The 26,198-nt window shown below is 44.4% G+C and overlaps 1 protein-coding gene across 1 annotated transcript in view; it reads left to right on the top strand.

Annotated features, from left to right (window-relative positions):
* Positions 1-645: 645 nt before the first annotated feature.
* The window catches only part of EIF4E3 (eukaryotic translation initiation factor 4E family member 3), a 45,737-nt gene continuing 20,184 nt past the window's right edge, over positions 646-26,198 (top strand). The window contains exons 1-2 of the mRNA XM_050781362.1: positions 646-894; positions 15,549-15,621. Coding sequence (XP_050637319.1) covers positions 719-894; positions 15,549-15,621 — 249 coding nt within the window. The 5' untranslated portion in view covers positions 646-718. The remainder of the gene's footprint in view (positions 895-15,548; positions 15,622-26,198) is intronic.

The raw sequence follows: 26,198 nt of genomic DNA, 5'->3' as shown, positions 1-26,198 counted from the left end.
CCAGCCTCATGCCCCAGTCAGTGGTTCTCCTGTTCATTCTTCTGTCTCGCCCTTTGTTCTGTACTCGCGGGCACTGGAGGCTCTTTATCCATTTGGCCATCGGTTCCCCTCTCCATCTATCTGTCACACCCAACTGTGCTTCCATCTGCCCTCCATCCCTCCTTCCCTCCTCCCGCCATCTGCCAGCCTTCCCTCCATCCTTTTGACTGCTGGTATGTCTGTCCATCCCTCCTTCCCTTGCACCACGTGGGTCTGGGGCTCCATCCCCTGGCCCATCCATCCCTCCATCTGTCCCTAGCCTGCCGCTCCATCCCGCTGCCCTTTTGCATGGCTGCAGAGCCCGCCTGCAGACCGTTCCCAGGTCCCTCTCACCCCCGTGGGCCCTCTAGTCCGTCCCCGGCCCCCACTCCAGGCCGGGCCGTCGGTCCCCCACGCGGGTCCCGCGCCTGTACGGTATCGGCCCTCCATCCCTTCGTGGGCCTGTCTTTGTTCGGCGGCCCCGGCCCGGTGGTGCCTCCCACGGCCCCTACGCGCGGCTCCCAGGCCCTGAAGGCTGCGAGCGGCTGGCAGCAGGCAGCGGGCCCGGGGCGGGGCGGGGCGGGGCGGGGCGGGGCGCGCGGGGCGGGGCGGGGAGGGGCGGGGCGGGGGCCGAGGGTGACTCAGCCGCGCTCGCCCCGCGGTCCGCGCGTCCGCCGGCCTGGCAGGCGGGGCGGAGAAAATGGCGCTGCCCCCGGCCGCCGCGCCCCCCGCCGGGGCCCGGGAGCCGCCGGGGTCCCGCGCAGCCGCCGCCGCCGCCGCCCCCGAGCCGCCGCTCGGCTTGCAGCAGCTGTCGGCGCTGCACCCCGAGCCGGGCGCGGTCCCGCTGCACTCGCCCTGGACCTTCTGGCTCGACAGGTGAGGGGGCGCGGGGCTTGCTGCGCACGGCCCCGACCCGGGTCCTACTGCCACCGCCGCTTTGTCTCGGCGCGGCCCTTCGCCCCGGCCCCGCTCCGCTGCGGCGCAGACTCCGGCCCCGCCGCGCGTCCGCCTGCGCGTCCCGGGACTCGCCCCGCCGGGTCGGAAGCCAGCTTCGGGCCGCGCCGGGCGGCTGTTGGGCGGCCTCGCCTCCGGGCCGGGGGAGGACCGCGCAGCCCGAAAAGTTTCGGCAACACTTTCTACCTCTTGTTCCCTTCCGAGCGGAACGCGGCGTGCTGGCCGGGCCGTGGGAGAGGGTGGGCGAGCTGGGTGGGGGTGGCCGCGTCCCCACTGCAGGGAGAGGGCTGTCCTGCTTACCCCGCGGGGCGCCTGGGAGCTCAGGACACGACCTCAGCTGTGACAGCGCTCGGAAAAGTTGCCCATCCCTTGGGAGGTGTGCGGTGGTGCAATGATTACTGCACGTCGGGCGCCCCCACCCCGTGTCCGGCCGCTGCTGCCGTGGACTCCTCTTCCAGTTATTCCTCATCCACTGGGCAGGTATTTCCTGAACACGTACGGTGGAGCCACACACCTGCTATGCGGTGGAGATTCAGTAATGAACAGCAGCTCACCTTGTCAGGAAGGGGGTGAATTATGGCTTTCTCAGGGTACAACCCAGGTGCCATCTTTTCAGAAAGGCCCCCTGACTACCGTATCTAAGATAGAAACCTTGCTCCATCGTTTTGTATTCTCTTGTCCTTCCTTCTTTTTCTTCCTAATGCTTAATGCAGCCGGGTTCTATTATATATGAATTTGTTTACTTTCCGTCTGTCTCCCCAGCTCCTCAACACTTCCCTCAGTTAAGGATAAAAGAGCAGTGGCTTTTTGTGTTTGGACATTTTGGACCTAGAACTGTGCCTGGTCTCTGGTAAGAATACCAGAAATTGTTGATGAATGAATACACGAATGAATGCAAAGCCCCTTCTTAGTGTCTGCCCTGCAGTGGGTGCCCAATGATGACACCTCAAGGTTGTCCCAAGAGCATTTGGAAATTTTGATGAAACCGTGTCTGCTCTGGCTAAGTGTTAGGAAGAAATGTGTGACTGTTCTGAGAAGTTTGCTTGGTACACACAAACCTGGTTTGAAAAGGGTTTGCGTAAAATGATTGCAAGATTTTTTTTAAAAAGTGGTATCTTTTTTTGGTGAAGACAATCTCGTTTCTTTTTTCCTTTTGGGTTCTTATAGCACCCGTCTATAAGAATTGTCACTTGCTGCCATTTTCTTTGCCGGAGACCCAAAAAAGTTGGGGGTGGGGGAGATGGAGTGAGTCTTTCAGAACATTTTCACTTTCATTATGGGATGTGAAGAGAGCGTTATACTGTCATAACAAGAGTGCTTTTGGCAGACCTTAGCAGAATGAAATCATGTGTCTGTTTTCATAGGTGTGCTGCAACTGTGCTATTGTTACCTGGTATCTGTTTTCAAGGTGTTAAACCTGGACCTGTGGTCTAAATTGTGAATACTGCAGACTGGTGGAAACAGTATCAAGACAGTTTCTTTTTAACAGGTCTAAAATTAGTTTACATTTAGGAACAACACTTTTAAGGACTCGTCTAAAATGTCAATACTACAGATAACGCAGTCTTTTAAGACTAGTAGCTTAAGATTATAGTAACTTTAATGAAGACACAAACTATATCTTACTATTGATTTACACATTTTTGTTCTCTGAAGGTCGATCATCAAATGAAACACATTATTGCCACAGTGTCCAGATCTTTAATAGAAATGGCTGTTAATTTAGAAATTATAATGAGTTCCAATATTGTACATATGAATTCATTTTGCCCGATCAATCATCTCATAATTTTTATTGAACTTTTTCTACTTCTCTGGGAATCCATTACCTTTATGTAAGGTGCCCCTCTCTCCCTTGAGGTTATGAACACATTGTGTTCTAGAAGTTCATTAGTAACTTTTCCCCCCAGGTAAGCAACATTCTAGAGACTGGTGAGGTTGTCAGGAGAGCCCTCCAACGCAGCCTTCCCTGCAGCATAGCCAGTGTCCACCTGGCAAGATGACATCCGTTTTTGAGTTCCATAGCATGCAAAGGCCTCCTGCTACTTAAAACTCTCCTTTGGCGTCCTACCTCCTGGCCTGTCCTACCTTCCAGCCTACTGTGTGCTGATGAGCAAGTCACCTAGCTGCGCCAAGCCTCACTTTCGTTGTAAAATGGGATAGTCATAGGCTATATCTCACGGGGTGGTTCTGAGGATTAAATGAGAGACATGATGTGCAACACCTAACAGGTGCCAGCTGGTATAAGGAGCTTCCTAAGTGTAAACTACTAATACTGTCATTACCATGCTCCCCAGCTACCAACCCCTCCCCATTCCCACACCCCAACAAACAGTCTCTGGAGCAGCTTGTCTGAATTCCATGTTGGGAAGCCAGAAACCTAAATTCATTCCCCCCACCGGATGAGTTGGAGAACTACTCAGTAAAGTTATTAGTATTTTTAATAGTTAACTCCAATAAGTCCTTATTTGGTTAAAAAATTAGACTGTATGGCTAAGGATTTCAGCATTTGAGGGAGGTAATTTTACATTGGGGGTACAGGCTGAAGAGTTTTTCTCCCCTTTTCTGGATATTTAAAACTATCCTGTCTTGATTCTTGGAAGCCACTCTGGGTTATATGTCTCTAACTGCTTCCTTTTGATCTTATGGTGACCCCCTTCCCTCTGAGTTTTTTTCCCACAAGACTCAGGCCTCAGGCCTCTTCTTTGCTCCATTTACACCAGAGGTCTCATCCAGTCACAGTGCTTTCACGTCCACCTGAATTTTGGTGGCTCCCAAAATCTTACACTCTTAGATCCAGTGCTCCTTCCCCTTTGTCTCCATGGATGTCCAGTGTAATACACAACCAGACTCAACGTGTACTGAACTACCTCCTCAACTGCCTTCCCAAACTTGCTTCCTTCTATCTGTGTCTCAGATAAGAGCAGTTAAGAGCAAGTCTATCCTTCCAGTTGCCCGGCCCAAAAATCTTGGAGTCATCTGTAACCACCTCCCACCCCCATCCCCAGAGCAAAAGCCAGAGGGCTTACAAGTAACCCATAAAGCTTTGCAGCTCTTCCTGCCCCACCCAGGATCCTTTTCTCCCTTGTCACTCTCCCTCCTACCATGCCCTTTCTGCTCATCAGTCCCCTTGCTCTTTCGCCATCATCCCAAGCAGGGACCTTAGCCACTGACACCCCCTACTGCATGGAGTGCTCTTGCCTCCATCAGTGCTTGCCCTGCTCTTTGCTGTCCTTCAGGCCTCTGCTCACATGTCACATTCTCAGACCTTCCATATTAGTCCGTTCTCACACTGCTACGAAGAGTTACCCAAGACTTGGTAACTTATAAAGGAAAGAGGTTTAGTTGACTCAGTTCCACATTGCAGTGGAGGCCTCAGGAAACTTACAATCATAGTAGAAGCCAAAGGAGAAGCAGGCACCTTCTTTACAGGGCAGCAGGACCAAGTGAGTGCAAGCAGGGGATATGCCAGAAGCTTATAAAGTCATCAGATCTCATGAGACTCACTCACTATTATGAAAACAGTGTGGGGGAAGCCACCCCTATGATCCAGTTACCTCCACCTGGTCCTGCCCTTGACATATATGGGGATTATGGAGATCACAATTCAAGATGAGATTTTGGGTGGAGACACAGCCAAACCATCTTATGTTCCCTGACCACTGTTATGAAATGGCACAAGCGACCTGACTCACACACCCCGAGCCCCTGACCCTGTTTTATTTTCTCCATAGCATTACCACCATTGGCTTATCTTCTCCCACTAGAATGTAAACTTCATGAGGGTAGAGTTTTCGTCCTAGATGCCTTATCCTTAGCTCCTGGGTTGGAGCCTAGCACAAGTCAGCCTGCACTGAATACCATGAACAGGGTGCTGTTGAATTCTACCCGCAGTGACTTCCTGTGGTGGCTCCATTACTCTGCTAATCATTTGCAAGTCTCCATCTCCAGCCTTCAGCTCTCTTCTGAGTTCTGGACACATATCTGAAAGCTCAGGAAGTCCACAGGCACTTTAAATGCAGTACTGATTCTTCAGTGACTGAGCTGATTTCTCTCCATTCTCTTTCTCTTCTGCTGACCGCGTGTTGGTTAACCATCCCACCATTCAGTTTTTCAGAATTGGAATTTCCATTTGATCCTTGAATCTTCTTTCTCTCAAGCACCCTACTCCACCCAGTTGTGTATCGCATACTGTTAATTCCCCTGGGAAAACTTGCTCCAAGTGTGAGCCATTTTCCCCTCTCCGTGCCCTCTCTCTGCAGGTTCTGGTTGTGTCTAGTTCCAGTTACCTCCTAGCCGGCTCTTAGCTTCCTGCCTGCTCCCAAGCTCTGCCCCTCTCCAGGCATCCCCCACTTGGGCTGGCATGGTTAGCCTTCTAAACATACACCTTGTCTTATTCCAAAACTCCTTCGCCCCGTGCCTCTGCCATAGCAGCAGATTTTTACTTTATGTCTCTTACCACCTAAGAGGGCCTCTGTTGTGAGGTTATGTGATCCAGACAATAGGGATTCTGGATCTCCACCACCACTTCTACCAGAGCAGCTGTGAGAGGTGGTGAAGTGGTGGTTGGTTTGTTTTTAGAAGTGGGCCCCTTTAGGCTGGATGTGGTAGTTCATCCGTGCAATTGCAGCACTGTAGGAGGCTGAGGAGGGAGGATCTCCTGAGGCCAGGAGTTTGAGACCAGCCTGGGCAACACAGAGTTTGAGACCAGCCTAGGCAACAATAGAGACAAGCAATACCTTGTCTCTATTTAAAAAAAATTTAGCCAGGCTTGGTGGCAAGAACCTGTAGTCCCAGCTACTTGGGAGGCTGAGGCTGGAGGATCCTTTGAGCCTAGGCATTTGCTTGAGCCTGAATTCGAGGATTTGGTGAACTATGGTCACATCACTACACTCCAGCCTAGTTGACAGAGTGAGACCTGGCCTTTACAAATACATACATATATACATACATATATATATAAAAAGACCCCTTTAGTTTCAGTAAAAGATTCCCTGCCTTTTTTTTTTTAAGGAAAACTGGACTTACAGATTATGGTATACATTCATATATTGCTTTTTAAAAGTGGAACCCACCTCTTAAAATATATTAATATATGTATAAATATATATAAATATGTATATATATAAAAATGTGTGTGTGTGTGTGTGTGTGTGTGTGTATATATATATATATATATATATTTTTTTTTTTTTTTTTTTGAGATAGGCTTTCTCTGTTCCCGAGGCTGGAGTGCAGTGGTGCAAGTATGGCTCACTGTAGCTTCTATCTCCCGGGCTCAAGCAATCGCTCCACCTCAGCCTCCCAAGTAGCTGGGACAACAGGCATGTGCCACTACACCCAGCTAATTTTTGTATTTTTTGTAGAGACAGGATCTCACTATGTTGCCCAGGCTGGTCTCTAACTCTTGGGCTCACATAATTATCCCACCTCAGCCTCCCAAAGTGCTGGGATTAGAGGCGCCCTGCCCAAACCCACCTCTTCTTTAACCGTATCACCTACCACTCTTCAGCTCTGCAGTACCACTCAGTCTGTTCACTCTTCCTGGTCACATCAGACTACTGGCCCTTTCCTTGGATGGATCTAACTGCCTCATGTCTGTGACTCTGGGGAGTGCACATTATGGTGCCTGGTACACAGTAGGTGCTGAGTGAGTATTTGCAGAATTTTTTTTTTTTTTCTCATTAGAAAGGTGAACCATCATATACAACTGGCACCAACTCCACCCGATCATGGTTTAGCTCCACCAAGTCTGTGTTTCTCAAAGTATATTCCCTTATCCACCCATCAGAATCACCTGGCTGTGCTTGTTACAGTACAGGCTTCCCACCCTCCCCCAGACCTACTTATTCAGACCTCAGTGGTGAAAGGTAGATTTGTAACAAATGCTATATAGATATCCAAACTTGAGAGTTACCGCTCTATGTATTGATCATATCAATTGAGTGTATTATTTACCAGTCACCTTTCCAGGTTATAAGATTGCAAACATGACTACACCTTGGGCCTTGTCATCGCAGGAGGGATATCTCACATGCTGAATGTTTCAGTAGTATCAATGAAGAATTCTGAGAGGTGTTGAGTTCTAGAGGGACCAAAGGGTGCAGTACTTCAAAATACATTTCAATGGTGTGGTCCATAATAACAAATGATATGGGAAGGTAGGGCCTAGCTTGACAAAAGGGACCCCAAAGTCATCCTTATTCATTGAGTTGCCTCCTGGAACTAGGTTGGGGAGGAGACTGGATGGAAGGGCCATGACTGACAGGTGGAGAGTGGCTGGCATCTGAACTCTTCTTGTCTTTTTCCCACTCTTGCCCTCCTGAACCTGTAGGCTCTAAATGGCCCAAGATTTTATTTTTTGTGAGGAGTAAAGGTCCTCTGAGAAATCTGGCAGGGCAAGGCGCTGACGTAAGAGTACTTCCAGCATTTTCACCTCAGGTCAGTGGTTGCTTCTTGCAGAAAGGTGTGAGGACCTTTCACATCGACACTCAGAAAAATTTCTGGTCCTTACCTGGCACTAGCTGCTCAAAAACATTTCTGCTTTTAATATTACAGAGACCATTAACTTACTTCCAAACCCAGGGCACGTGGCAACCATTTAGTGATCTGTCATGGGAATGGTTCACAGCTTGGTCTTTCTGAATTTTGTTGTAAACTCTAACACTGTTGTACTTCTCCAACCATCCTCTGTGTACTAAAGGATTAATATATCTCAAGAAAAGAGCCCCAGTTGCTACTGTCAGAGAGCTGTAAGATAGACTAGGAATGACGATAGGAAAGCAGGGAGAAATCAAAATCAAATAAACGTAGAGAAATAAAACCTTTAAATGATGTAGATATTTTCAGTAAATGCATTATTAACTATCAGTAATAGGGCTTGGGCCATTTTTGTATGCGACTCTTGATCAGACAGGAAGCTGGTGTAGCCACAAGCCACAGATCTATCTAAAAGTGATTAAAATGAAATCATCTTTAATGGAGTGAATGGCATACGAGGGGCATACTTAATCATGTAACTGGGCTGTGCAAATTTTCCCTCTGACAGCTGAGCCCGATATTGTAAATCCAACAGGAAGACTAGCATTTAGAAGTTATAGCTCTGCCTTTAAAGTCTTCCCCTTTAAGGTGGGTTCTCTTGGCTGAAACGAAATTATCTCTCACGTGAGATGAAATATGGTCATCATTGGTTTTTTCAGCAAACATTTGTTGTGTGCCTGTGTATTGGGCATGTGTATCCAGTAATTGGATATACTGTACCACATACTGTTTCAGACATTTTTTCCCACTTTAACTTGTTAATATGAACTACAATTTACTCATTTGTGTTAAGCACTGGACTGGATACTGTACATAATTATCCACAAAATGTTCACATTATTGAAGTAGGATATATCAGCAACATTTTACAGGTGAGAAAAATGAGGCCCAGAGAAGTAACTTGCCTGAGGTCACACAGCAATATAGAACAGAAACAGGATTTGAATTAGGGCTGTATGACTCCAAGCCCTGGTGTTCCTAACCCCACTGCACTCTGCTTTCTTGTGAATGTGAATACAGATGGGACACAATTCTCTCATATCCTAAAATATGGGAGCTGGACAGGACTTAAGAGGTTATCTGGCTCTACGTCTTAATTTTACAAATAAGGAAACCAAGAGCCAGTTTCATGGGAGATGATTAAGCCAAGGACTCCCTGCTTCAGAATTTGCTGAGAAAAGAAGAGAGCCCTTGCCTGAAAACCCGTATTTAAGTGCTTTTACAGAACTGTCCTTCACATTTAAGGATAACTTCTTCTTGATGTCTTTGGGTGATGACAAATGCGTTTGTGACAATAGTGATTTTACATTTGTCTTGTGATGCTGTAGTTCTTTAGATTTTACTTTCCAAGTTAGCATTTCTTATGGTAACTTGATTTAGATGACATAGGCCAGCATGTCTCAAACTCTAATGTACATACAGATCACCTAGGATATAGCAGGTTTCATGGGGACCTGAAGACTGCCACTCTAATAAGCTCCCAGGTGATGCTACCCATTGCCTGGTTGCACTTTGAGTGGCAAAGATGCAGGCAGGGTTCGAAGAAACCTTTTTAGCTTCTTTGCTTTTTAAGAAGCATCTCTGGATATACATATGGATTGCAAGTGGTGCTATGGCCTGATAAAAGATAGCCAGGTAATGATTAAGATAATTTCCTTAGGTATTTACAGAGGCATCTGTCCCCATGAACTTTCTTAATGAGCTTAGGCTGCAGCAATTATATCTTTAAAAGTGGAGTTTAATGGGGAAGGCATATTTGGGAAGTCTGAATGGAGGATTGTAAGCTGCAGACAGCGGGGGCCATGCTTGGTGCAGTGTGTTTATGAGGGTGCCAGGCTGAATATTGGTCATGTAGGAGCTTTTTAGTTTAGGCTAATGACTAAGGGCATGGTTGTCAGGTAACCTTTGGTGCAAGTCCCAGATCTGCCACTAACCAATGGTGTATATTTGGGCAAGTTACCTTACCACCTTCAGACTTAGTTTGCTTAGCTTTAAAGTGGCGTTGCAACTATTATTTATCTAAGGTGTTTTAATGAGGATAAAAGGAGATCATGTATGCATGTACAGCATGATATGTGGTCTTTCAGTTATTGGCGGCCCAGCATTTCTGGAATAAGAAAAAGGATAAAATGCTTTCAAGCACTTCACTTCTTCCGAATTGTGTTATTTATGTTACATTTGGGGATATTTTTATTGCCAGGGATTCTAGTGGCATCTAGCCCTCTCCTGCACCTCTGCCTCTGTGCTTTGCCAGCAGTGTGGCTAGATGTATGGTGGGCAGGCGAGAATGACAGGCAGGAACAGTTGGTGGGCCTAAGGAGGGATATGACATAAGATGTGCTATGGGACACCTATGCTGACAATGACTGCTCAGTTATTATTGGGAGTCAGCCTAGTTTAAGGGGAAGGTCATGGGCCTCAGAGCCAGATAGACCAGGAGAAGAACCTAGTCCTGCTACTTAAAAACAAGTTTACTGAGCCTCAGTTTCCTAATCTGTGAAGTGGGGATAATGAAACCAACCTGACAGGATTGCTGTAAGAATTAGAGATAATATCTGCAAAACCCATTCATATAATACATGCTTAATAAAAGGGAGCCATTATTACATTAATATTATTAAATAAACAGGAAACCCCTGGTGGAACTATTCAAATTCTTTAACCTGATCCATCAAGGGGCATTTATTGTTCCATTGCTGTGTTCTCAGCTCTAGCTGTATACCATGGGAGGGCGGCGTATGATTCAGAAAATTCCGAGCCAGGGTCCTGATTCCTGGGTTCTGTGATTTTCCACAGCTCTGCCTATATCTTCTACTAGGAATGGTCATTATCAGCATGTATATTCCTCTCTCAGCTTTCTTTCCCACCTCCTCCTTCCCAGGAGAATAAAAACATTTGAACATTGTTTCTTTGCCTTTGGGAGCCTGGGGAATTCCGAGAGGAGGGGTGTTGGTTCTAAAACATAAACTCTATGGGAAAAGGCCTTTTTCTAGAATATTCACCATTGTATCCCCAGCGGCCATAAAAGGTGTGCAAAACATTTTTGTTGATTAAATAAATGTTAAAGCTCCTGAGACTATTTGTTATACGTTGCCAGGAGAGTTTCTTTACGTGGGCACCATGGACTTTCTGGCCAGGGCGATTCTCTCTTGTGAGGGCTGTCCCGTGCACTGTAGGATGTTCAGCAGCAGCATTGGCTTCTACCCACCACATGCCAGTAGCACATCCTCAGTTGTGACAACCAAAAATGTCTTCAGATATTGCCAAATCTCTTCTGGGGTGCAACATCCCCCTCAGATGAGCACCCCTAGTCTGTGGAGACAGGGTTTGGACCAGGAGTCTATTGGGAAGGGAAGGTTTATAACATGAATGAAAGAAAAAGATTTTTAAATCTATGAGAATATACTGTATATGTGATACCAGTAAAAATGTTTCCTTCCTTGACATCCATTACAAACATTTACCTTCAGCTGCTACAAGTGTCTACTCAGGTGACAGGGAAGAGAGGTGTGGCTGCTGGCTGCCCAGGCTGCAGCGTTGCCATGAACAGCTTGCACTGCTACTTTAAGAAACAATAACCGTAGGCCTGGTGCAGTGGCTCACGCCTGTAATCCTAGCACTTTGGGAGGCTGAAACGGGTGGATCAGGAGGTCAGGAGACTGAGACCATCCTGGTCGATATGGTGAAACCCCGTCTCTACTAAAAATACAAAAAAAAAATAGCCAGGCGTAGTGGCGGGAGCCTGTAGTCCCAGCTACTCAGGAGACTGAGGCAGGAGAATGGCATGAACCCGGGAGGCGGAGCTTGCAGTGAGCCGAGTGCCACTGGACTCCAGCCTGGGCGACAGAGCGAGACTCCATCTCAAAAAAAAAAAAAAAAAAAAAAAAAAAAAAGAAACAGTAACCGTAGATGATACAGCTGCAGTTCAATTTTGAATCAGCAAGTCCAGTACAGACTGACCTGTTTACAGGGCAGATCGTTTAAAAATCTCGGGTTATTTGCTCTTCTGAAATTGATTCTGTGGATATGGCCCAATTTTGCTTGTTAAACAAGTATGAAGTTCAGGCATGAGGTTTAGGCACATTGGTGTTTTTCGGTGACTGTTGGAATCACATTTGACTCACAAAAGGACGCCTTGCCTTCTGCTGGCCAGCCAAGTACTTACTCCCATTAGTACTTTCGACAATACTGTTTTATTACTTTGAAGCCTGAATATTCAGAAAGGTGCCCAGCAGCTGGAAAGAATCTTTAAGATCACAGAATCACCCTCCCCCATGAAGAAATTAGGAAACTGAGTTTCTTTGGAGCCTAATATATCTCCTTTCTTTTTTTTTTTTTGAGATGGAGTTTTGCTCTTGTTGCCAAGGCTGGAGTTCAGTGGCACAATCTTGGCTCACTGCAACCTCCACCTCCCAGGTTCAAATGATTCTCCTGCCTCAGACTCCTGAGTAGCTGGGATTACAGGCGTGCACCACCACGTCCAGCTATTTTTTGTATTTTTGGTAGAGATGGCGTTTCATCGTGTTGGCCAAGCTGATCTCAAATTCCTGACCTCAAGTGATCCAACTGCCTCAACCTCCCAGAGTGCGGGGATTACAGGCATGAACCACTGCGCCCAGCCCATATCTCCTTTCAAATCCCAGTACATCAGTATCATCAGGTGTTAGTCTGTTAAAATAGAGCTTTTGTTGAGTATAATCCTTTTGGTTTTTGTGAAGATCTTCCCTACCCTGCTCCATTGGAAAGACTATTTTAATATTGTTTCTTCTCAGAATATTACCTGGATACAATCTTGTATTAAAAATGGTGTTCAGGCCTAGAGGTGATGGGTCACTCCTGTAATCCCAGTACTTTGGGAGGCTAAAGCAGTGGGATCACTTAAGGCCAAGAGTTTGAGACCAGCCTGGGCAACATAGTGAGACCCTCCCTCTACAAAAAAAATACAAAAATTAGCTGACCACAGGTGACATGCACCTGTAGTCCCAGCTACTTGAGAGGCTGAGGCAGAAGGATCGCTTGAGCCCAGGAGGTCAAGAATGCAGTGAACTATGATTGTGCCACTGCACTCCAGCTTGGGCAACAGAGTGAGACCTTGTCCCATAAACAAAAAAAAAAAAAAGGGATTCAGCAAAAATGATGGCCTTGATGAAAACATACCAAAAGAGTCAACTGTAAAACTCCATTTAAAAAGGCAAGTGTATATATGGCTTGAATGGGCAGCTCAGCAGTGATGGGTGAAGAGCAGGAAATCACAGATGGGGCACCTGTCTTCAAATCACATGTTAGTGGCCACGGACAAGTTCCCAAACCTCTCTAAGCACCAGCCTGCTCACCTGTAATGGTGATGAATAATATCGACAGCTTCATAAATAGGATTGCAGGGATTCAGTGCTTCAACGGAGGTCAGAGGCTCAGCACACTAGCAAAAATTCGGCACTTACATGTTAGTCATTGACACTGTTGTGTTACACTAATAAGCACTTCCTAGTTGTTATTTTATTCTAGAGTCCTTTTAGGGCCTCTGGAAACATGATTTCTTCAAAAAACCTGGATAATGAAACTGAGGGGACCTATGTAACTTGCTACAATTATCTCCTGCACTGGAATACGAGTAAAAGACCAGACTGTGGAGACAGAGGCATTTAAAAAGAACCATATATAGTAAATTTTCATCAGTGATTTTTATTTTTTTGTCTAGGTTAAATGGTATTATCCTCACATTTTATTTGGTTAAAATTGACATCATACTATATGAAGCAACATTCAAATTATACTCATTCTAAACCGTTTCAAATTGAAGTGAACTTTAAAAATTAGTTAAAAAAATTTTTTTTTGAATATACAGTTTTTTGAATGAAAAAAAAAATACAAAGTATATTTCCTCCCTTTGGGCGCTAGAATCCCACCCCCCAACACACACAGAGGGAAGAAGCCTTGTGTATACTCTCCTGTGTGCTTTGGGGGATCCAGGAATGTGTTTACTGAGCATATGTAGCAGAGCAGTCAGTTAAAGGAAGAAAAGTTGTATTTTAATGTTAAAATGATAGATTTTTCATGCTAACAGTCTATTCAGAAAAAGTTAAGAGTTTAAAAATTTTTTCCCCTCATTTAAAAAATAAAGCTGAAAAAGACATAAAATCTATGTTAAATAGCCAACTTAATATCTATCCAAGTTGATACTTCAGTAACTACAGCCCAGTCAATCCATGTGGACTGATGTATTTCATCAGGGTCCCAGGCATGAACGGTCATTAGCAAGGTATTGATTGAGTACTTCATTCTTTGCCACACTCTTAGACATAGTTATTTTAGGCTTAAAGTCTGACAACAACAAAATGCAGTCATGGTGTTTAATGTGGATTTGCTTTTCTAAAACAATGTCCAACAAACTGAGTTGTAAATTCAGTGCTTTACGGTAGATTTCTTTATGGGACCACACCTGCCCAGTGGAAGTCCCTTGTTTTCCCCCAAACTAGTCCGTGATTGTGCGTCCTTAGTGACCTTCTGATAAGGAAGCGGTATTCAGAATTGCATTTTTTGTTTTTTTCAGACAGAGCCTCACTCTGTCACCCAGGCTGGAGTGCAGTGGCCCAACCTCGGTGCACTGCGACCTCCACCTCCTGGGTTCAAGCGATTCTCGTGTCTCAGCCTCCCAAGTAGCTGGGACTGCAGGTGAGCATCACCACTCCCGGCTAATTTTTGTATTAATATTGTTAGTAGAGGTGGACTTTTACCATGTTGGCCTTGCTGGTCTCAACTCCTGTCCTCAAGTGATTTACCTGCCTCAGCCTCCGAAAGTACTTGGATTATAGTCATGAGCCACTGCGGCTGGCCATAAATGCATTTTTGATATTGAGGTTCGACTCTTAGGGAGCATTCACTGGTTCATAGTTCAAGGACTGTAGTCCTTGCTGTGCTTATCCCAACCCAGGCATGGGCCTTTGGCTTTGCCTCCACCTCTGAGCACATGTGAGTTTTGTCTCTAGTGTGCAGCGGTTTAGCAACTGTCCAGGAAGTACAACATACTGAGGGTCCTTGGGGACAGTGTCTCTGGGGTCAATGTCTGGTAAAGAGCATTGCTTTTATAGATTCCAGATCCCAGTGGGTCAGCTGTGATTTTGAGGTACTTTATCCTCTCAGCAAGCTTCTTACTTCTCACCAACAACCATATGTGGGCTTTCATGCATTATTTGTGTGATGAAACATAATCTTAGGCTGATATAATTGTACCCCAACATTTTTTAGCCTGAACTGCTAATTCAATGTAGAGAGAAAGAAAAGGTGGCAAGAATTGAGAGTCTTGAACTCCTAAGGTTTGATGGGACCGGTCATTTTACCATCCCAGGCAACGGTGCTTGATAAAACCAGTTAAATTGCAGTGTTTCTGGTGACTAAACCTGTAGTATGTTGCCATCTAGTGGAACATACAGCAAACTAAAGATTAATGCAGTCTGACCATAAAGTTCCCCTGAGCTAATTAAATCAGCCAGAGAAAAGAACTGAAAGTATTTTCTAAAGGCAAGTGTTTTGGTAACATGCAAATTCATATGAAACCAGAGTTGACTTTTCTTAAAGTAGGCAAATGGTCACTCTGTTTCTCAAGAGTGCTTGCATACCACCCAGTTACTAACAAGTTTTCAAACATATCACCAGGCCAGGACACTGCATTTTCATTGTCATCTGTACAATATACAGTTTCTCTTCTAAAGTCCTGGAGAAAATGCTTGGTTATCAGTAGGTTATTTTGGTATGTTTTAAAATGTGATTTTAAGATGTCCATTCCCTTTCTTATTAATACATACTTATCCTTTTTTTCTATTAAATTTCCAAGAATAAATCTGCTGATTTTTAGGAGAAGCAAACACATGACTTCACAAAGTAGGGATTTCACATTTTAAATTCTAACTAGCATCCCCAAAATGTCCAGTCCTGTGGTTTGAGACCTGATTTTTAGGAAGACCTGAAAGATTCTACTGTGGGCTGTTTTGTGAGCACTGACTGCTTGTTTTGTCTTTGTCCTGCTCCTGCTTGCCTAGATCCCTCCCTGGTGCCACAGCAGCTGAGTGCGCATCAAATCTGAAGAAAATCTACACAGTACAGACAGTACAGGTAAGAGCAAGAGAGGGACTAACTGGATTAACACGGCACACATCGGACACCTAATCACCCACCTTGAAATCTGTTGCTGTGCTGGCAGCCCCTGTCCAGGATTCTGCTCTGGAGTTGACTCTCGGGTCCAGGTTGGCACAACTGCCCTTGACCAAGTCCACCCCAGGGCCAGCTGAGCACACAGTCAGGTGGCCTGCTCTTCTCTTGGCCACCTGCTGAACCTTTACTACCTAAACCTTTCATAGACCCACACAAAAGGCAGACTGCAGTGTGGTTAAGAGGAAAGGTTTTTAAGATCTTTATCTGTGTTCCTGTTCAAACTCCAGTTCTGCCACTGCCTTGCTGTGCCTCTGTTCCCCATCAGTGAGAGGCAGTGGCGCCTTCCCTGCAGGGCTATTAAAGGTTTAGAGGTCACATAGGGAGAGCAGGATAGTGTGGAACATGAAGATGGAGAGTCTCTGCTTGGTTTCCTACTTCACTTCACAGTTCCATCATCCTAAATTAGGCATGGATCAACCCCTTTCATCTCTGTAAAATTGGTCTAATGGTAGCACCTACCTCCATGGGTTACTGTGAAGATTGAATAAGATTATGTTTATGCCATGCTTAGTGGAATACCTAATACGTAGCAGATTCTCAATGAGTGCAAGCTCTTAGTTCTATTAGTTCTTTCTCTATCTAACTCTGATGGTGGAGTTGGAAAAACACAACTGAAAAAACACAACTGGCCAGGCACAGTGGCTCACGCCTGAAATCCCAGGAGTTTGGGAGGCTGAGGTGGGAGGATTGCTTGAGCCTAGGAGTTCCAGAGCAGCCTGGGCAACATAGACCCCCATCTCTACAAATAATTTCCTTCAGAATTAACTGGGCATGGTGGCACACACCTGTGGTCCCAGCTGCTTGGGAGGCTGAGGCACAGTGATCACTTGAGCCCAGAATTTCAACACTGCAGTGAGCTATATTCACACCACTGCACTCCAGCCTGGGCAACAGAGCAAGACCTTGTCTCAAAAAAGAAAAAACCTGATTGATTTAATTGATCCCATTTCTATTTTCTTCAATAGCAGATTCTATCCAGTTTCTCCTATCTTCTAGTTTAATGGGTTGGTGCAGGTAAATAAGGCTTTTGAGGCTGCTTCAGAGTTGCATTGACCGTATGTCCATGAATTTTCTAGAAGGGACAGATTTTAAATAGCTTTCCTGTTGTATCCCTAAATCTTTTAATGTCTTAGAAATTCCAATAGATCAGCATCTAAATTGTGTCTCTTAGGCAGCCTCTTACATGCAGAAGTAGCACAGAGATCCATTTTTTTTCAGGCTGTGGTCCCAGTATCTGGTTCAAACTGGTTCAAAAAAGTTGGCATGCATAATTACGAAGTCCCAGAAATCTGATTGTAAGGTGCTGTGTGTGGCTACCAAGGGCAGTGAGCCGGGTGTGAAGACACTGTCCTGACTGTGGGCCATTTCTGGTGTAGTTGGGGAAGTGACATAAACATGTGGGAAGCAGAGCAGCAGTGCTGCTGTGCAGTGCCAAGTACAGACGGCACCGCAAGGCAGCGCGAGGACCACTGTCCAGAGACATCAACGTGTTCAGAATCTGGGAGGCCTCCCTGCACGTCTCCTCTTCTGTGGATTTAGGGACTTCTGTGACCTTTTCCCAGCAGCTATTTTATAATCCTCAGAGCGCTTGATTTGAAGGCCTGTCCTCATGTAAAGGCTCTCAGAGTCTCATTAGACTTTTCCCAATCCACATGACATTAGATCATCAGGGCTATGTAAGAGATTCCAGGGCTGACACTAGTCAGATGAGGGGATTGGCTTGGTTTTCCTGACCCTGCGAGATAACCCAGAGTATTTGGTAGAGCCCTTGAATCCACAGCATTTTAGGGTCTTCAGGGAGCAATTTAAAGCACCCGGGCAGGCACATACTAGGAAATACTTTCTTTAAAACTACTTTATTGGGATATAATTTGTATACAGTAAATGTAGATTTCTTAAGTATAACTTTTGACAAGGGTACGTATGTACAACCATCATGCAGATCAAGACAAAAAAAATCTTTCCCATACACCAGAAAGTCTCTTTGTGCCCTTTCCAGCCTCCATCCCCCAAAGCAACCACTGTTCTCATTTCTACCACATTACATTCATTCTGTTATTGAACTTTATGTGAATGGAATCATGCAGTACCATATTATTGTGTCTGGTCCTTTGCACTCAATGAATATTGAAGAATTGAATGAATGAATGAGGCTGAGCATGGTGGCTTACGCCTGTAATCCCCACACTTTGGGAGGCCGAGGCGGGCGGATCACTTGAGTTCAGGAGTTCAAGACCAGCCTGAGCAACATGGTGAAACCCTGTCTCTACTAAAAATACAAAAATTAGCCTGGAGTGGTGACACACGCCCGTAGTCCCAGCTACTGGGGAGGCCGAGACAGGAGAATCGCTTTAACCCGGGAGGTGGAGGTTGCAGTGAGCTGAGATTGTACTGCCCTCCAGCCTGGGTGACAGAGTGAGACTCTGTCTCTTACATGTACACACTCTCAAAAAAAAAAAAAAAAAAAGAATGAATTAGAAGTTAATAAATGAACCACTTTCCTGTAAGGATTCTGTAGGCTGCACATTCTCAGCGGGGGCCAAAGTTGATTCTTGCAGAGGAAGTACATCAGTGAACAAATCTCGCTCTTTTTATGTGCAAAGCATAGATGTCCGTGCAGTCCATAAACATATATGGTATCTCTGTGATATTAAAATTTTGTCATAGGTGATTAGGATAAAGGGCTCTTTTAGGGCCTAAGGGAGCAACAGTGAAAAAATGGCTGATAAACACTGCCTTAAGGATCAGGAAAGTCCTTTCTCTCTCAGCTGTCTGTGCTCCCTCGGTTTCTCATCTGTAAAACTGAGGTAATATTAGTGCCTACTCCCTAAGGTTGAGTGAAAGTTAGATAAGATAGGTATATAGTTCTTAGTGATGCTTGGCACTTAGCCCTCAGATGTGGCCGGCTTTTACTTAAGTGTTACTGGATTCTGTCCCTCAGCTCTATCAGTTATCTGATTAGGGTAGTCACAGTGCCTTGGTTGATATCTCATATGTGACACTTTCTGGCTTGGACAAGTTATATAACCTGTCTGAATCTCATTTTACTCATCTGTAAGATGGGAATAATTGTGATGGTAATTTTATCATGCTGTCATGAGACTTAAATGATACAATGACGTAAAAAGCCATAGTTAAGTACCCAATCATCTGCCATAATTTGTCTACTTCTACTGAGATATCTTTTTATGCTTTCTTCAGTCATATTTTATATCAGAAAACTATACACCACTGCTTCTAGATTATTTATTTCAAGTGATTATACTCTGGATTGCACCACCACTAACAGGTGTATGTGAAGATACTTAACTTATCAATAACTTTTGAGATTTCAGCCTGCGAGTGTCCTTAACATCTAATCAATTGTCCTTAGTATTTAAGAGCTGGCCAGGATATTATCTTGCAAGTCATTTGAGGATATGCTTTTGTCCCACTGTTTTTTTAATTTATTCTGGGATTGTATATTAATTATTTTTTCTTCAGAAGCAGGGTCTCACTCTGTCACCCAGGCAGGAGTGCAGTGGTGCAATCATAGCTCACTGCAGCCTCAAACTCCTGCTCTCAAGAGATCCTCCCACCCCATCTTCCTCCCAAGTATCTAGGACTACAGCCATGTGCTACCACACCCAGCTAAATTATGTTATTTTTTTGTAGAGATGGGGTCTTGCTATGTTGCTCAGTCTAGTCTCGAATTTCTGACCTCAAGCTGTGTTCCTTCCTTGACCTCTCAAAGTGCTGAGATTATTCTCACTCCATTAGCACTAAAAAAACCGCTTCTCCAATTATGTCTATATTTTCCTCCCACATGTGTTTAGATGAAAGGTAAAAATCATGTGATATTAATGATTGCCTTATTAAAGACATATGTGTCTTTTTACACTTTGAGGCCCTTTAGCAAATCAAAGTAGATGGGTTTGGGAGAGGAATTGTCACCCCATCTATTAGCTGAGGAGCCTGAGGCTGGAGATAAGTGGCCCAAATATTCAGTGGAAAGAGCCAATCATGCCATGTCTCTAGGACTGGAACTCCCTCCACTTCCAGTTCAGTTCTCTTTCTTTTACTCCCCCTGATTGAGGAGTCGGGGAGGCTCAGCCTCCAAAGGACCTGGGAACCCCTGCTGAGGACACTTTGATCATACCCAACAATAATTCTCTCTGCCTGGAGTTAAATTCATTTCTACTTTCCTGCCTTTCTTGGAAAATTCCATTTTACATCTAGGCATGTTTTCCAGATGCTTATTGATTCTCTTACTCTTTTGTGAACCTGTCCAAATTTTCCACAGTTCTCATGTGGTTTTGCATCCTCAGGGGTTGCAGTGCAGAATAGAAAATGGCTTTTAGCCAGGTGCATTGGCTCATGCCTGTGATCCCAGCTACTCAGGAAGCTGAGGTGGGAGGATTGCGTGAGCCTAGGAGTTCGAGTTCAGCCTGGGCAACATGACAAGACCCATATCTCTAGAGGGAAAAAATAATAGAACACGGCTTTTGAACAAGCCTTATTTTACCTGTTGGAGAATGAAGAGCTACCTGCCAGATGTGATTTGCAAGAGAAGTCTCCCTTGTCCAGTTTATTTCGGCCTTACCTGCTATAAGACTAAAAATCCCACCCCTGAAAACTCATTCCTGTACAGCACTCTGTCTCGAACCTCAGTTATTTGAAGTTATCACCTTCAAGATTTTGCCACACTTAATCTCACTTGTATATTCTACCCGGTATTTCTTATAAATTGACTTCTCATTTAAATTTGCATAAAAGAGAAACCATATTTCCTCTATAAGTGGAAATTCAGCATCGTTTATCGTAAACAAAGTCTTCATAAAGGGTATATATAACCTATTGAAATTAAGAAAATGTTTCCCCTGCATATGCCAAACTTATCCTGTGTACTGTCGATAATATCAAGACTTCATTTCATTTCAAGCCTCCTGACTGTGGAGTTGTGCAGTTATGGATCATTAAGTTAGGGCTGCAGCTTGCTTTCCAAACCCTTGGGAAATGAGGGCTCTTCGTTCAGAAGAAGAGGTTTTCTAGGTCAGTATTGATCATGGAGGATGATGGAAAGATTGATTCCCAGTACTTACTGCCCTGGACACAGCAGGACAGCCCATGGTGGGTGGTGTCTTGCAATAGAATGACCTGGAGTGAACCCCTTGGGAGAAGGGAGGGGCCTGAGGGGAGAGAGGAAGAAAGCCAACACTGAAAAGAGAGAAAGAGAAGGACCTGCAGCCAGGTCCACTTCATAGTTCTGTCTAGCGCAGACTTCGAATCAAGTATAACAAGATTCTTTATCCATCATTTAGTTTATTCATTATATGCATAATAGGATCAACATCTATAGCTACAATCCAGTTATGAAGAAATATAACAAGTTAAATTGCTCGTGTTCCTCCACATTCTCAGTGGAGGCCATTGTGTCTGTGTATTGGGGTGGGGCGAGATTTGACCTTGTTAATTAAAAGTAATTTAGTCACTTCAACTGTGAAACTGGGTCTCTTCCAATTTAAGTCTCTTTTGGGGAAAATGACCACCCTCTTCTCCTTCTCCAAATGAACAGGCATAGGCAGAAATATCCCTGACCCCTCCTGACCTTGGGCCATGCCCACCGCCTCTGGCCCTGCTGTAACCTCATGTCATGAAGACCCCTGCTATGTACACGCACGTCCAGACCCCAGGCCCTGCTGTCTGTAGGCTTTCTAGCAATTTCAAGCTCCAGATTGGAGATTTAGGAAATGTTGTCTGCCTTCCCCCTACCCCACCAGAATGAGGGGAACCTATAAGGTTGTGGCAGGCCCTCCCGGCAAAAATAACCCCTCCTGCCTTCACAGCTGTTCTCAGACCTGACCGCCATGTTGCTCAGCACTGTAGGAATGAGGGCCTTTTCTGGGAGTCTTGGAGCCTCTTGGGCTGTACCAGAAAGCGGGTTCCACACTGCTCTGCTCTAGGCATCCCCAAACTTTGCGTGGGGCTCTCTCCCATCCTTTCAGGGTTTTAACCTCACTCTCCTCTCACTCCAAGCTTTTAACTCCCCAACTCAGAGTTGGTTTTTTACTAACTGACTTTCTATGTGGTGGGAAATTACCCTCACATCCTATCACTTCTCGTTTACTCTATGATCACAACTCCACACTTGGGCTATCTCTTTAAATCAAGTCCTTTTTGGAATTCAAAGGAAAACCCATTTCTCTCAGGTACCTAGCTCTTGTAAATCAGAAGCACTCTGCTTTGAGCCTTTGTGTCTGCTGTGAGTTAAAAATATTCATTAAACTCTTCAGTTGCCTATTTGGTTCAGATGCCTATTGGCCCTGCCCATAAATACCACTGATTCAGTTGGTGGGAAACCCCAGGCAACTAGTAATACCTAATGAGCAAAAATATTTGTTTTATTTTTTTGAAAATACTCTCCTGCTACACATGCCACAACCTGGAATAAATCCTGTATTTTTTTTTTTTTTTTTTTTTGAGGTGTGTTGGCTGGGTGGTTTTGTTTCTGGTTTGTTTTACAAAACAGACATACCACTTTGTTGTCTGTCAACACATGACATTTTTTCTTCTGAGGAATTTCCAAGTGCATTATTTTTCTTCAGAACATTCCAGTAGGAAATTGAGGAGGAAATTTGCCAGTTTTCTTGGTAATGAATGATTATCTATTTGGCAGAAGACTGTCAGGTGGGACATAGTTGCTCCAATCCAGTACTAATAGATTGGGGATTTATCAAGTGGTCAGCATATTAATGGGTCTAACCATACTTTGCTTCCTTCCTTAGGCCTTGCAAGTGCTTTCACTTTGTATTTCGTCATTACATTTTCCAATGAAGTAGCTGTATCCTTATACAGAGGAGGCAACTTGGGTTTCAAGGGCTACATGACCTGTGAAGGTTATCCTGAGAACCTAGGTCTTAAATCCAGGTATTAGACTCCATTGGACAGGTGTCTTCCTTGCCTCAGTTTCTCAAGGAGAGGTGCCAGATTGGTGTTCTAGAACATACCTCCCAAGGAGTGGATTGCTGTGGTCAAAAGCTGACCCTCCTGCATTCAGCTCAGTTCCCCAAGGACTCTTCACTGTGCCCTGTTCACAACTGATGGTCACAGATGTTGACTGAATGAAAGATGTTCAACTTTTGTACCTCTCCTAGTCCTAGGGTGATTCTCAAGGCTTTTGGGGAAAAAAAGCACTTAACCATCATTAATAAACATTGTGCTTAGTTTTACTTTTACTGCAATCTTCGATTTGGAAGTCCAACAAAATTAATTATAAGCCTAATGGCTTTTGAAATCTATTTGCAAGATTTTATGTATAGTCAAATTTAAGTGTTTCCATTTTCAAGATGTGTTACAGAGAGTATAATCTCGAATTACCAGGCTTCCACTGTAGCAGACCTTTCACTTCTGCTAGGGTGGAAGAGATTTTCAGCAGCTGAATAATGGTAGATTCCTTCCTGTAGGTATTTCACCATCAGACATACTTCACAAATATTCTACACATTGGATGAGGTTTGCAACAGGGAAACAGACCAGTTCAATGACACATGTTTTTTAAAAAGGGCTTTTTTTTTTTTTTTTTTTTTTTTTTAATGGTGTGACCGGATATTTTGCTCCTATTTTACGCTCAGCACAAATGTACAAATACGTGCTTTAATGAATATGTTAAGTCTATCACTGATCTTCTTGGGCTGTAATCTCTTCCTGTCAAATTTGCCAAGCCGAGCAGAATCAGTTGTCTGTTTTTGTTTTCAAGAGAAGCTTCTAAAGCTCCAATCCTTAGCACGATCTTTAGTGTTTTTCTGATCTTTGAAATGGAAGAGGTGTTTTGTTGTATTTTTTCAATGCGCTTCAAGTACTAGGTTAAAAAGTCAAGCTTTGACAACTTTTGACAGGGGCATGACGGCAGGAACTTTGGTTTGTGATGCCTTTGAGGAGACTTGAAGTTTGCCAGCACCAGAGTCCTCTTGGTTTTTACCTTAGGCAGGAGTTTTCATCTTAATGTTATTTTGTGCATAAATTCTACAGAGGACATTGCCACATCATAACTGGGTTCTCAGGCTGGAGTTGACAACCACCAGCCTCTTGGGAATTATGGTCATCTTACTGATGGGAAAACATCTTCAACATGTGTCCCTCTTTCTGTGGCTTCATGACCTCATTCCTGGCTGCTAAGATTGGAGAAAGATGTGTCAAAAACATATAGTAATATCTTAAAAGAAAATAGCTGAGTAGTTAGGAACAGAGGTTTGGGAATCAAATTGTCTGGATTCAGATTCCAGCCCTACCTACCCACCCTCATACCGCAGACAGTCTGAAATATTGGAATAGTCTTATTTGTACAAATAGCAAAGCATTTATGGGATAGGTACCTCCATAAAGAGAGATGTGTGTTTGAGGAGCTACTGTTATTACAGTAGCTTTTAGCTCCTCCCTACACTAGCACCGTTTTAGTAGGAGGGAGCCAAGGTGGATTCTCAGTTAATACATCTATCATCCTGTAGTTTTTTGTCTTCAGTTTGATCTTAGAGTTCATCATTGCCACCTTTGCAGTTAATTCAGTGTTATTATTTTTTTAACGCAAAACAGGCTTGAACAACCCAGCAGGATTATCATTCAACATAGATAAAATTCCATTCCACCCATGTGACTCAATTCATGAGCCCTAGGATTGATTTTTCTAATTGCTCTTTTACTTGTGCTGCTTTCCTCAGACCTACTGGGAGACCCAGATGATCACCCTATGCTTACCTCACCACACAGAACAATATTTCTTATTTGCACAGTAATTCGGTGCATAACATTCATAGCATAGTAATTCTATGACCTACTCCAAACAAATGGGGAAGCATTTTCTTCTTCATAGCCTCAATCCTTGTCCTAATCCTAATGGTCATACCAAACAGTGACTCTTGGGCAGGTTCATCTCTGCCTGATGTCCTTATCTTTAAAAAAAAGGATAATAATCATACCTCCTCCTAAGACTGTCATTAGGATAAATTGCATAAACATGTAAATGTTCATAGAACAAAGCCTGGCACAGAGAACAGCTCCAGTCTTTGCCAAGACTTCCTGTTTTTCTATTACTTTATTATTTTTGTATAATCTATTTCTGTTTACCAGTTGCCCTGTGTCTTAGTTCAGGCTACTATAACCAAATACCATAGACTGGGCAGTTTTTAAAATTTATACAACAAACCCTTTTTTCTCACAGTTCTAGAGTCTGGAAGTCTGAAATTAGGGTGTGAGCATGGGCACACCAAGGTGAGGGCCCTCTTCCTGGTTTGTGCATGGCCATCCTTTCCTTGTGTCTTCACACGGCAGAGGGAGGGCCGGCTCTCTTCATCTTCTCACAGGGACCCCAAGCCTGTCATGGTGGCTATACCCTCATGACCTGATTACCTCCCAGAGGCTCCATCTGCTAACACCATCCTATTGGTAGTTAGAGTTTCAGCATATGAATTTGGGGAAGACACAGACGTGCAGTCCATAACACTGTGTATCTTGCGCAGCTTGTTGCTTCAGCATCTGAGCTGTTCCCTGTTCCTTTAGCAGGGGAGAGATAAGGGGCAAACAGAGTGTCTGAGGTGGTTTCTCTTTGCCATCTCCTTTATCCCTCAACTCCCAAGCCGTAGCATCACAGACTTAGAGAGAAGACAGGGTCTATTTTTTTTTTTTTAAACGGAGTCTTGCCCTGTTGGCCAGGCTGGAGTACAATAGTGTGACCTCGGCTCACTGCAACCTCCGCCTCCCGGGTTCAAGTGATTCTCCTGCCTCAGCCTCCCGAGTAGCTGGGATTACAGGCGTCTGCCACCACGCCTGGCTAATTTTTTGTATTTTTAGTAGAGATGGGGTTTCACCATGTTGAAGACAGGGTCTGTTATAACAAGATAGTTACAAATATGTTCAGTACATATATTCAGTACCAAAGACTTTAGTGGATACTACCTAGCTGTCAGAAAAATCATTAGCAAAGTGCTTTCCAGTTTTATGTGTAGACATGTTGCTTAGGAATGTTTGCTTAATAACCATAGCTTCTTGAAACATAGAACTTGGCACAGCATCAGCAAGGAACATCTTTTCTGCTTCTTGTTGTGTTTTTGTTTTTGTTTTTTTGAGGCAGAGTCTCACTCCTGTTGCCCAAGTTGGAATGCAGTGGTGCCATCTTAGCTCACCTGCAGCCTTGACTTCCCAGGCTCAAGCTATCCTCCCACCTCAACCTCCTGGGTAGCTGGGACTACAGGCGTGTGCCACCATGCCAAGCTAATTTTTTGTATTTTTTGTAGAGATGGGATCTCGCCACATTGCCCAGGCTGGTCTCGAACTCCTGGGCTCAAGTGATCCACCTGCCTCGGCCTCCCAAAGTGCTGGGATTACAAGTGTGAGCCACCAAACCTAGCATTCTTTAATGTTATATTACATTTTCTAGCAGAGAATTAGAAGGGATACTGAGAAAAACCTATTTTGAATGGATAAAACAATGAGAATCAAAATTTTTC

Source organism: Macaca thibetana, chromosome 2 (genome assembly GCF_024542745.1).
Source record: "Macaca thibetana thibetana isolate TM-01 chromosome 2, ASM2454274v1, whole genome shotgun sequence".
Lineage (NCBI taxonomy): Eukaryota > Metazoa > Chordata > Mammalia > Primates > Cercopithecidae > Macaca > Macaca thibetana.
Note: the sequence above shows the minus strand (reverse complement) of the source record. Positions and strands in the feature narration are given on the sequence as shown.